Source organism: Geotrypetes seraphini, chromosome 2 (assembly GCF_902459505.1).
Source record: "Geotrypetes seraphini chromosome 2, aGeoSer1.1, whole genome shotgun sequence".
NCBI lineage: Eukaryota > Metazoa > Chordata > Amphibia > Gymnophiona > Dermophiidae > Geotrypetes > Geotrypetes seraphini.
The window spans coordinates 45,926,647-45,939,085 of NC_047085.1; the positions used below are offsets into that span (position 1 = coordinate 45,926,647).

Genomic DNA, 12,439 nt, shown 5'->3' on the forward strand with positions numbered 1-12,439 from the left:
CAATGAGTATCCCATAGTCTCTGTGATTTTTGAAGAATATTACTACCCCCCCCCCCCCCCCCCCATGATATCAAATGAAATCCTCTTCAACACACCAATCGGTCAATTCCTATCTTGTGACATACATCACACTCCAAAGAACGAGGTAGCCATTTCCTTCCACCTTCTTGACTGAATTAAAGCTTCTACTGTGGGGAATTCATTGGTGTTCTACATGTGGCAGTACTTACGTGTAGTTTCGGTGCCCCGTAGGCCCTCGCTGGCAGAATCGATATATACCGCAAACACTGCTAGCTGATATTCAGTCAAAGACATGAGGTTCTTCAGTACTACTGTAGAAACACTTCCATCCACCACCACCTATTAGGGGGCAAAAAGACATCGAAATGAAGAAATAGTGTTATACAGACAGTACCTGTAACTTTCACAGTGGACTGCTTTACCCACAAAGATGGGATTTAACCAAACTCTCTATTCAGCGGAGAGAATATTTTTATATCAGAGCAGGGTAATTCTATTATCTAGCAGCCAAATATCCGCTTTTCTGACAGTTGGATATTTGGGAAAACTGAACATGCAGCTGCATTTTGCTTAGTGCAGGCCCAAACCTCAAGGGGTGACTCAAGTCCATAACAAACAACTTGAATAAGACTAGTTAGTTACGGTTGGCAAAACAATGGCAGCATTTCTACGGCTTTAGTAAATATTTCCATCTGAAGAGTTTTATTTATCTGTGCTTGCTGGGGGGGTTTGTTTGCGGTTGAATAAAGAAAAGTTTCCAGAAATTAAATCTCATGTTAGGCAACATGGTCTCTCTGAGATCTCTAAAATACCAGCCCATGAAAAAAGCTGCAGAAAAGAAAGGGCAATATAGTACCAGAAAGTACTTAAGTCCTTTCACCATTCATGAGCAATTGCTTCACCACAAAACTTTAACCTATTTGCAGAGTCAGAAGCTTGCAAGACAGAGCTATTTTTTTTCCGGGCGATGGGAGGTAGTTCTTATATTTCCTGCCCAGAATGGTAGGTGATGCTAGTTATAAGTATTTTAAATAAATGCATAAGTAAAGATCAGTCAAAACTGGATAAATTCCTATATTTACTCATATTCTTAGGGATTTGAGCCTTTTCCAAATGAAGGAATGCTCTGGAATGAGAGGGCATAGGATGAAATTAAGAGGTGATAGGCTCAGGAGTAATCTAAGGAAATACTTTTTTTACAGAACGGATGGCAGATGTGTGGAATAATCTCCCAGTAGAGATGATAGAGAAAAAGACTGTGTCTGAATTCAAGAAAGCATGGGACAGCTGTGTGGTATCTGTTGCGGAAAAAGGAGATAGTGGATGTTGAAGATGGGCAGGATTGGAGGGACATTTGGCCTTTATTTGCCATCATGTTTCTATGATTAAAAGAAGGGGAGTGTGTTTATTTATGAGCATGGCTTATCTTGTCAGATAAAAGGGCAAGAGCTCCATCCCTTATATTGGCAATGGAGGAATGTACTACACTAAGGGTGCCCAAAAGGTCGATCGCGGAGCTCATCCTGGGCTCCGCAATAGACTCGCATTACCTTTGCATTCTCCCTGCTTCCCCGACACGCAAAAGCCAGGCCCATGCAGCCACTGCATAAGCGTTCCCCCCCCCCTTGACGTCACGGGGGGAGAACGCTTGTGTAATGGCTTCAGGGGCCCGGCTTTTGCACGTCAGGGAAGCAGGGAGAAATCGTCAGCTGCGGCAATGGTGGCGGCTTTGGGGGTCAGGGAGAGAGAAAGAAAGATGGTGGCTTGGGGGGGGCAGGGAGAGAGAAAGAAAGACACAGAGCTCCAAGCTTCCTGGAATTAAACAGGCTGCTGTTCCTCCATCGACCAACTAACAGTGCTGCCTTCTCTGGAGAGAGACAAGAGAGAATGAAGGGGGGGCAGAGAGAAAGAAAGAATGAGGCAGAGAGAGAGAGAGAGAAAGAAAGAAAGAGGAGGAGACAGGGAGAGAGGAAGAAAAAGTTGGGGGAGGGAATGAGTGTGTCGGGTGGCAGGGGGCAGGCAGGGAGAGAGGAAGAAAAAGTTCAACTCATGGAGGGACAGAGAGATGTTGGTTGGGATGAGGTCTGGAGGAGAGGAAGCATGCAGGAGGAAGAAAGAAAGAAAGAAAGATTGGATGCACAGTCAGAAGGAAGTGCAACCAGAGACCCATGAAATCACCAGACTACAAAGGTAGGAAAAATGATTTTATTTTCAATTTAGTGATCAAAACGTGTCCATTTTGAGAATTTATATCTGCTGTCTATATTTTGCACTATGGCCCCCTTTTACTAAACCACAATAGTGATTTTTAGTGCAGCGTCAGGAGCAGCGCAGGGCATTCAGCACAGCTCCCTGCTCTAAAAACTGCTATCGTGGTTTAGTAAAAGGGGATGGGGTATATTTGTCTATTTTTGTATAGTTGTTACTGAGGTGACATTGCATATTTTAAAGTCATCTGCCTTGACTTCTTTGGAAAAAAATCCTGAATATAAATGATAATTAACATTTTCTCTGCGTACAGTGTGCTTTATGTTTTTCTAAATTTTATTGTTGGTAGATCATTTTGACTTGGTCATTTTAAAAGTAACTCGCAAGCCAAAAAAGTGTGGGCACCTCTGTACTACACAGTACAATGCAGTTGTAGAAAGTGGTAATGGCAGGCATAGGCGGGCAGCAGTAGCAGAAGGAAAGCTTCCGGGCCATGAAGGCAGTGTGTTTACTTCTCTCATGCTGCCAACAGCCTGAAGAGTGAAAGAGTGGCTGCTGGGAAGGAGAAGGGTGAGCAAGTACTGGATCCCACTGGATGAGGTGGGGAGTTACAGGCGGATTGAAGGAAGAGTACATGGTGAACAAAAAAGAAGTTCAAGCATAGCATACTTTATGTATTCAGACTGCTGGGGACGAGATGGAAATAATCAGATGTTTTTTTTCTGAGGCTACAGCATGTTCCAGAAGTGGTTAGGTTAGGATTTTTTTTCGGAGGGAGGGCGGTGGAATTTGAAGTTCATTGCAGGGATGAAGAGAGATCTTTGGAGATGATGGGTAGGAGTCTATTGTTTGCTGAAAAGGGGCTACATTAATACCTTCCACTGGGAGTACAGCCAATTGAAATGTGCTAGGTCAATGGTGCAGGATTACAGGAGGAAAGAAGCTCAGTTGGCCACTGAGCCTTCGTCTTTGCTCAGAGGAATAGGATCCATAAATCCACTGAGCATTTGTCATGGTTTAGGGTTGGGGCTGGTAGAAGGGAGAGTAGAGGCCACCAGATCCTTGCTCATTTTTTGAGAAAGGGAGTGAAATGGTGTGGTGGCCATGTTAGTCCGCTTTTCAAGGTAATATAAAGCTATATCACAGAGGTGGAGGAACTATCAAAAGTATACAAATCCAACCCAATGCCAATTTGGTCCATTGAATTAAGATAAGTGTCACTATCATTGAAAATGCGTTTTATTCACTGACTAGATTTAAATATAATGAAATTTAAGGTAAGGTGCACAGTGTGCGAGCCGATAAAGAGCACAAGCGAGCCACAAGCCTGTGTGCTTGTGTGAAAAGAGTCGCTGTTGATGGCTCATTTGTGAAATGAGGCATATTTAAACATTTTCAGTTGGCGTTGATATTTTGGCAGAAGCCTGTTTGTGCTAACCAACTCCTGGTCTATTTGGATTTATGTTTAGAAGGGATATTAAATACCTCTTCTGGTTGTCCTCCTCTAGTCGGATAAAACACAACTCTGTACTTTTCCACTTTTCCTGGCGCATGATTCCAATTAATGCGAAATCCCCTGGCCGTTAATTCAGATGTTACCAAATTTGTTGGAGTTCCCACAATGCCACGCACTGCTCCTGAAATTGAAAAAAAACACAATAAATTTCATGGTTTTGGCATTTAGGAGGCTGCAGGAACACCTGTTAATGGTAGTATTCCAATAATTTATGCCTGTATGTGGCCTCATTTAGAATACCGACTAATGGCAAAAAATATGCCATATGTTGATGGTATAATGGAATAGAACATTTATAGGCAAAATTGTCAAGTTTCTTGGTACTTACATGCATAAGGCACACATGTACCCAGTTATAGAATTACCCTGCCCACAATTAAATTCTGAGTTTTATTATACTGGATGTCTAGAAAGAATCAGCTAAAGGGCTGGGTGAAATAACTGGATTTTTTTCTTCCTTTATTATGATTGATTTACCTCTTGTTTGAAGGAATTCATTGAAAGCAATGTACAGCAAGAATAATTACATTTCTAGGTAGTTTCATAAACCAGAAAGGTAAGCATTTTTTAAAAAAGTTTGCATGTATTTTACAATACAGGAAATGCCTAGATATTTATCTGCCTTTTCCAAAACAGGAGGAAGAGAATTGGCCTGTTTTTGAATTGTTAAGTATTTTTAGGCATATTTGTTTGAGATGGGAACATTTTGAACATTGGAATACACTGACTTTTTGAACATTGCCTGAACACTGGGACACATGAAAGGGATTTTTTGCACATTGGGATTACCCGACAACGGAAAACTATATCTAATAGCGTTTTCAGCCTCCCTGTGAGATCTTGGTCTTCTATATCATTCAAAATACTGAATCCAACGTGTATAAACGTCATGTAAGACTTCTAAAGTAAGCTCCTATATTCCTAGGCACTATTTATACTGCTTAAGGGGAATGCAGTATCATTATCCCCATATGCCTGTAAGTCATTTTTTTGAAAGGGAAGCCCTATGCAGATTTTCCCTTAAATATGTGGTTGGATGTGGAAATGGGGCTTCTGTGGAACAGCAAACATTTGCGCCTGCTTTAAAATAAAGGGAGTAAAGGGTCTTCGATTTGATGTGGGTACAACCAAAGTGGTTCACGTATGCTATATGCAGATACTTTTTCTGTCCCTAGTGGGCTCACAATCCTATACCAGAGCAATGGAGGGTTAAGTAACATGAGGCTGACTGAGAACATTGGGGAGCCTGGTTCCAGTTCCACAGTGATTCCTTGTGACCTTGGGCAATTCACTTTAATAAACTTTTACTAAGCAGTGTTAGGCACTAATGTGTGCCAAAAGCAGCTTAAAGTGGCAGGACGCTGTAGCAGTCCTGCTGTAACTACCAATTGCACACATGTTCACTGTTTTGAGGGATGTGTCAGAGGGGCAGAGATTTGGTACTCCTGAACTAAACAAGCCCTGATGCTATAAAGGCCACCTAAAGTTAGAAACATAGAGACATGACGGCAGATAAAGGCCAAATAGCCTATCCAGTCTACCCATCTGCAGCATCCACTATCTCCTCCTCTCCCTATTGGCTAAGGCTCTTAACATTTGCATCTCCTCTTCCTATAGGCTAAGGCTCTTTGCACCTGCATTGTGAGGTCATAGAGCTGCCCATCCACAGTAACCATTATCTCTTTCTCTCTCCGAGAGATCCCACATGCCTATCCCAGGCCCTCTTGAATTCAGAATGCCTAATGCCACCTAACTTACAGCACTGTTATTAGAATCTGGCCCTTAGTGCTCATGTGGTAATTTTTTTAATGACCACATGCTAATGGCAACATGGCCAATCTCTCCTGCCGCAAATCCCATAACAATCCCCAGCAGGAGGGTTGCCCACTCCCTCCTGCTGGCACCCCCCCAACATCCCCGGAAGAAAGGATGCCCACTCCCTCCTGCCAGCGCCCACCCGGACCCCACCCCCGTACATTTATATGCAAGGTCAGCAGGAGATATGCCTACTTCCTCTGGCCAGCAGGCCCGCCTCTTCAGAAAGGTGGGCTTTCCCCCTTCCCAGTGCACCCATAGGCGGGGCTTTAGGCACCTGGGCCAATCAGAATCTTATGCCTCCTTCCCAGTGCATTCTGGGATGCACTGGGAGTGGCCTACAATTTTGATTGGCCAGATCCTTAAGGTTGTTCCCATGGTTTATGGCAGGAGGGGGTGTGGGGGTTCGGGGGTGGCAGTGGGAGGGAGTGGGCAGCCCTTCTGCCAGCTGATTTGCGGTATGTGCTAAAAACAAAAATGAGACAAAAATAAGTAAATGGAAAATGAAACAAAGTTTTCCCAGTGCATGCTCTTTGTTATATCATGTGTTTGTATCTGTTAAGATAAACTATTTTCTGGTAGGCTCCTCGGTGTAGACACCTACCGACTTAGGCACCTACCAGATAATTTTTTTAAAATAATGTAATTGTTTTCTAATGGCACGTTCAATTAACGGCACCGATTAAGCTAGTTAAGAAGAGTTAGGCACCTAGATCAGCTAAGCGTGCTAATCGATGCTCCTAACTTTAGGTATCTTTTATAGAAAGGGCCTTGGTGTTCAGTGGATCCACCATCATTTCTGTAAAGAAATTTGTTTAGATTATTCTTGAGTCACCTTCATCCAATGACTCTTCTTCCAGAGCTCCCCTTTCAGTTTGAGAAAGGCCTACTTCCTAAGTGGTAACACCATAGAAGCGTTTAAACATGAGGTATTTAAAGGTGTACATTATTGTTTCAGCAACTAAATGACCGTAAGAACATCTCATTTACCTTGAATTTCCTTCACTTGCTCTTCAACTCTAATACACAGAGTCATGGTAAGGCCTTCCACAATGGTGTGCATGATGTTAAAATCAGCAACATTGTAGACGTGTGTGCTGTGGGGTTCTGAGGCTATTGCCTTCAGCTCATTCTCATCGGCATTTTTCACACCTGGCACGTGACAGAAAATGACCACGAGTTATTCACATGAGCTACTTAATGCATATGCAAACGTGCATTCAACTTTTATACATTTTAAAGAATGTATAAAAAAATCAAGAGGGGAAGGGGCAGTAAATCCTGTTGCTGGCATACGTTTGCTAGGAGGAAGTGAATCAAAACATTATTGAGATGGCTTGGGGAAATCCACTGCTTATTCCTAGGATAAACTGCGTAAAATTTGTTTTCTACTTGGGATCTAGTGTAGGGGTCCATAAAACTCGATGTAACAAAAACATCCACGTTTGACTCATAGATGCTGACCTTGTAGACCTTAATCTCCAGGACCAAAATCAAAGGGTTAATCTTACCCTCCTGTATATGTATGTTAGCATTCCTATAGCTCTTGTCACTAAATTGTTGAGCTGTGACTTCCCTATTACCGCTCATGGTCTGTGGCAGGATTTGATCTCACAAGTTCTTTGTTTTACATTTTTCAACCAGCAGATCACACCTCATTAGCACTCAGGGAGAGAAAACTGAAATAATTAGCAGCCTTTGAAATACTGCAGTTTCCCTGATATTCTGTGCCACTGTGTGAGAGCTTTAACTTTTTGGGATACATACCGATGGCAAACAGCTCAATGCCAGCATCCCGTAAACTTTTGGCAGGTGGAATCACATCATCTTGGGATTTTCCGTCAGTGATCAGAACACCAATTTTTGGTATTCCAGCTCTTGCGCCAGCCTCGGGCTTAAAACTGTTTTCCAAAATATATGTTAAAGCCAGACCTATAGAAATGCAAAATTGTTTAGAGCATATCACTTTAAGCCAATAACAATACTAGTCTTTTTAAAAAAAATTTATCTAAACATATAAAAGTAACTAATGCACCAGGTTATCTTAGAGAAATCAAGAGTTCATAACTGCTTGCTCTAGCAGACATTCATGGATCTGAGCAAATGTGGCAAATGTCCACAAAACTGCTAGAATGGTTCCTTGGTATTTGTCACCCTTTTGGAGAGGTTGGAGCCTACTACACTCAGTATAACTTTCACTTGTAGTTTGCTAATGTTTTTTCCTTTGCAGTTTCATTGATCCTGTTCTGTTGTGTTGAAGCATTCTTCTCAGAAAGGATCCACACATGAGAATAAACTACGAGCTAGAAGTTCTTCTAAAAGACTGGCCTCGAACTCAAGCCCTTTGCAGGGCCACATTTTGGATTTGTAGGTACTTGGAGGGCCTCAGAAAAAATAGTTAATGTCTTATTAAAGAAATGACAATTTTGCATGAGGTCAAACTCTTTATAGTTTATAAATCTTTCCTTTTGGCTAAGTCTTAATAATAATAATATTGTAATTTATAGCTAAAGAGACATATGGTCAAGAAACTGTTTTATTTTACTTTTGTGACTATGATAAACATACCGAGGGCCTCAAAATAGTACCTGGCGGGCCGTATGTGACCCCCCAGGCCGCGAGTTTGAGACCACTGCTTTAACAGGTTCATGGGTCCACCGCATATCTTTTAGGAAAAATACCTGTTAATGTGTTTCCTCCTTTGTACGGAAGATTCCGGACTGCATCAAGCACAGCATCTTTTGTGACATAGGTGTTCAATTGCCATTCTATGCGGGGGTCACCACTGTACTGTGCAAGACCTGGTAACCAAGCATTAATAGGGGTTACACATCATGTGTGAAAAGCAGTTAGTTTACAATGGGGTCCTTTTATTAAGGCGTGCTAACCGATTTAGTGTGTTCTACAGATTAGCACACGCTAAATGCTAAGGTACCCGTAGAATATAATGGATGCCTGCATGTATCAGAGTCGGAAAAAAATCCATTGCCTGTACATTGTTGAAGAAAGTAAGTAAGTAAAAAATATTTTTATATTCTGCCAAAACCTAAATCAAGTTCTTTAGAGCAAGAAACCGGTGTCAGGTCAAAAGCGCGCCGGGACAAAGGTGCGCGCAGACAATTGAGCGCAGCGCGGAGGCGCGCGCCACAGAAAATTACTGGTTTTAGGGCTCCGAAGGGGGCGGCGTGGGGGGGAAACCCCCCCCACTTTACTTAATAGAGATCACGCCGCGTTGTGGGGCGTTGTGGGAGGTTTGGGGGTTGTAACCCACATTTTCCCTGTTTTTAGGGAAAAAGTTAAGTTTACAGTAAAATGTGGAGGGTTACAACCCCCCAAACCCCCCACAACGCCGGCGCGATCTCTATTAAGTAAACTGGGGGGGCTCCCCAACAAAACCCCCCATCGGAGCCCCTAAAAACTATAATTTTCTTCGGCGCGCGCCTCCGTCTTGCACTCGGTTGTCGGCGCGCGCCTTTGTCTTTCGCGGGGTTGTCTATGAACCCAAGAAAACAGGCATCCCTGGGAATTACCATCAATAATAGTAAACTAACCTAGTAAATATTTCCTAAAATAAAGTGACTTAACCATAGGACTTAAAGAATTCGGATTGTGAAGCAGAAGAAGAGTTCCAAATTTGTGCTGCTAGATAAACAAATCCCATAGGTATGTTACCATAAATATAATTTCACTTAGACAGACTTGTATTAAACAGTGAAATTTGCAGCCTGTGAAAATTGCTGATTTTACTCTTTGAATGGTCAAAAACTCCTCATTTTCTCTAGAGAAAAAAAAATAGCCATTCAGTCAGTTACGATCAAAACTAGTGAGGAAACTTCTTCAGTATTCATTCTTAAGATACAGGAATAAGAGTGTTAATAAAGAAAGTTGTAAACAAAACATTGCAAAATAAGATATTTTTAAGACACTAAGGCCTACCTATTCTCGTTTTATCAGAGCCCACATTGAAAGCAGTCACCAGGTTTTCCAGGAAGAGCCGAACAAGTTTGAAATTGAACCTGCCGATGCTCCAGGAACCATCCACCAGGATGACGATATCAGCGATTGCGGGAGTCTTGCAAGTGAACTGATCTCCTGAGAACCAGAGAGAAACAAAAATCTTGGGACAGATCTTTAAAATATCAAGGAGGCTACCAGTTTGATTTGCCAAAGGCCCTATTTTAAATGGTGGAAGACCCATGAAGATCTTACAAAGAGAAAATTTATCATGTGCATGGGGGATCAATTCTGTTCTGAACAGCACACAAATTCCCTCCAGTACTGGTCTGATCAAATTTTCTAGACATAAAATGTGGTGAGGCAAAGACAATCAAAATATTAGAGAATCAAGGACAAAAGTAATAAGCATAGGTATTCTCTGATGTGCAGATGTACCCTGGAAACATCATTGACCAACACAGATGCAAGTTCTTTAAAAGTATCAGATATTCAAAAGATGGTCTAGATCAGGGGTGTCCAACCTTTTGGCTTCCCTGGGCTGCATTGGCCAAAAAAAATGCACAAACACTGCAGCAAGACAGTGGAGGGAGCTGGCAAGACGGTAAACACCCAGGGACAGCAGATGAAAACACTGCATCGCTCTCGATCGGGGCCACACAAAATATTTCACGGGGCCGCATGCGGCCCTCGGGCTGCAGGTTGAACACCCCTGGTCTAGATTAGAGAATGACACGGTGACAAAATGCATTACCATTCCCGTCCCCGCGGATAACCGCGGGAAATAATCCCATGTCATTTTCTAGTGTCTATTTCAACCTCAGTCCTTTTACACCAGCATTCTTCAAAGCAAAGCTTGCGGGTCAGTGGTTGTGGCCATTCATACTCTGATTCTTCCCTCTCTCCTTAAAGAATGGCATGAAGATGGTTTCCCACAGTTATCCGCGGGGACGAGAACGGTGATGAATTTTGTCACCGTATCATTCTCTAGTCTAGATCCTCATTTCAAATGTGAAAGATGAACGTAAGCAAATGTTTAAATATAACACATAACAAATGGAATGTTTTAAATTCTCAGCTTACAGTCTTAGTTACAGAGACACACAAAAAAAGAAGACTCTTCTGGTGCTTTTAGAACTTTTATTTAAGACCAATATGATGCATGACATAAAAAAAAAAAAAAATTAACAGCATGTTTTGGCACGTAGATAAATATGCACTACCTTTCCTTGGCATTACACCCTTAGCTCGCAGTGTCCCACACGTTAGCTATTTTTAGAAGGAGAGTGGACATTCACACATTATCCAGCTAGCACATTAGGATTAGAACGCACCAACTCGATAATGCAGGGTTATCACAGGAGCCCTTAGAACCTCCTAAACAGGAGGTGGTAAGTGGTCCCTCGACAATCAGAATGGAACCCAACCACATCTCATTTAAGAAGAAATTGAAAACCCTTCTATTTGATAACTGAACTCTCTTCGACAAATTAACTCTAGATGAACACCCAGTAATCTCTTGATATTGGCCAGGCTTCGTTCTCTCTATTTCATATCTATTCTCCCCTTCTTCCCCCAATTCTCCTCCATGTCATATGTATCCTTTTCTCATAACACTGTAAGACGTCTTGAGCCTGCACAGGTATACGCGACGCATAAATACTAGATTAGATTCCTTCAGGATCCCTTTAATCAAGCTGCGCTAGAGGATTTCAGTGCAGGTGGACACAGTAAATGTTCCAATGCTCAGAAAATTCGTATGAGCATTGGAGCACTTACCTCACCAGCCTGTGCTTAAAGTGCAGTTTGATAAAAAGGAGGAGAGCGGGTCATTTTCTTTAAGCCTTGTTACAATTGATTTCGGACAGGTTTGCAAGTCTATAAGATCCATAGTAAGCAATGATATATTATTTACGAAGGCCCTGATTCTATAAATAACGCCTAAGTCATAGGCACCTTGGAGCACGATTGTCAATCATCCACTGGATACTGCTTATAGAATCATGCATAGCAGCTTGTAAGCAGTCTTAGGCACCGGTAGGCGTTGAAACTTTAGGCGCACTGGCATTTAGACCATGGTTTTCTTTGTCTAAATGAGCACCCAAACTCCACGCGAAATCCACCCTTAACCACATCTACTTTCCATGCTGGTAGGTGCCTCGGTGTAGATGCCTACAGTCCTAGACGCCTACAGACCTAGACGCCTACCTGCAAATTCATTTTTTAAAAATCATTTTTTAATTGTTTTTAATGACACTTTCAATTAATAGCACTGATTAAGCCAATTAAGAAAACTGTTAAGCGCCTATGTCAGCTAAGCAGCAATCTAGGCATATTTAATAAAAATCAGTGCGTTAGTAGATGTCCAGGCCCAACTCTGAGCGTGAGGACTTTCACCATCTGAAACCTGGTATAAATCCTGATACGCAACTTGGACACATAGGACTGAATTCTATATATATCCTCTAAAAAAATTGGCACTGAATAAAGCAGTGTCCTATAAGCTGCACTTACAGTTAGGTACGATTTATAAAATATTGCTTATGCCCAGGAACATAAGAATTGCCGCTGCTGGGTCAGACCAGTAGTCCATCGTGCCCAGCAGTCCGCTCCTGTGGTGGCCCTTAGGTCAAAGACCAGTGCCCTAACTGAGACTTGCCTTACCTGCGTACGTTCTGGTTCAGCAGGAACTTGTCTTGCTTTGTCTTGAATCCCTGAAGGGTGTTTTCCCCTATAACAGCCTCCGGAAGAGCATTCCAGTTTTCTACCACTCTCTGAGTGGAGAAGAACGGAGTCTATCCCCTTTTAACTTTAGAGAGTGCCCTCTCGTTCTCTCTGCCTTGGAGAGGGTGAACAACCTGTCTTTATCTACTAAGTCTATTCCCTTCATTATCTTGAATGTTTCAATCATGTCCCCTCTCAGTC

At 42.3% G+C, this 12,439-nt stretch overlaps 1 protein-coding gene and 1 long non-coding RNA gene across 5 annotated transcripts in view; one reads left to right on the plus strand and one right to left on the minus strand.

Annotated features, from left to right (window-relative positions):
- LOC117355058 overlaps positions 1-9,651 on the plus strand; it is a 163,168-nt gene extending 153,517 nt beyond the window's left edge. For 2 of the 3 annotated variants that reach the window (XR_004538269.1, XR_004538268.1), the window contains 2 exons: positions 7,791-7,931; positions 9,515-9,651. This is a non-coding gene — a long non-coding RNA (uncharacterized LOC117355058). The remainder of the gene's footprint in view (positions 1-7,790; positions 7,932-9,514) is intronic. The other variant, XR_004538270.1, reaches the window with a different exon arrangement.
- The window catches only part of COL14A1 (collagen type XIV alpha 1 chain), a 393,953-nt gene that overhangs the window by 260,126 nt on the left and 121,388 nt on the right, over positions 1-12,439 (minus strand). For both annotated transcript variants that reach the window (XM_033933023.1, XM_033933024.1), the window contains exons 6-11: positions 9,497-9,652; positions 8,242-8,361; positions 7,328-7,492; positions 6,551-6,712; positions 3,715-3,866; positions 231-360 (exon numbers count right to left, since the gene is read on the minus strand). In XM_033933023.1, coding sequence (XP_033788914.1) covers positions 231-360; positions 3,715-3,866; positions 6,551-6,712; positions 7,328-7,492; positions 8,242-8,361; positions 9,497-9,652 — 885 coding nt within the window. The remainder of the gene's footprint in view (positions 1-230; positions 361-3,714; positions 3,867-6,550; positions 6,713-7,327; positions 7,493-8,241; positions 8,362-9,496; positions 9,653-12,439) is intronic.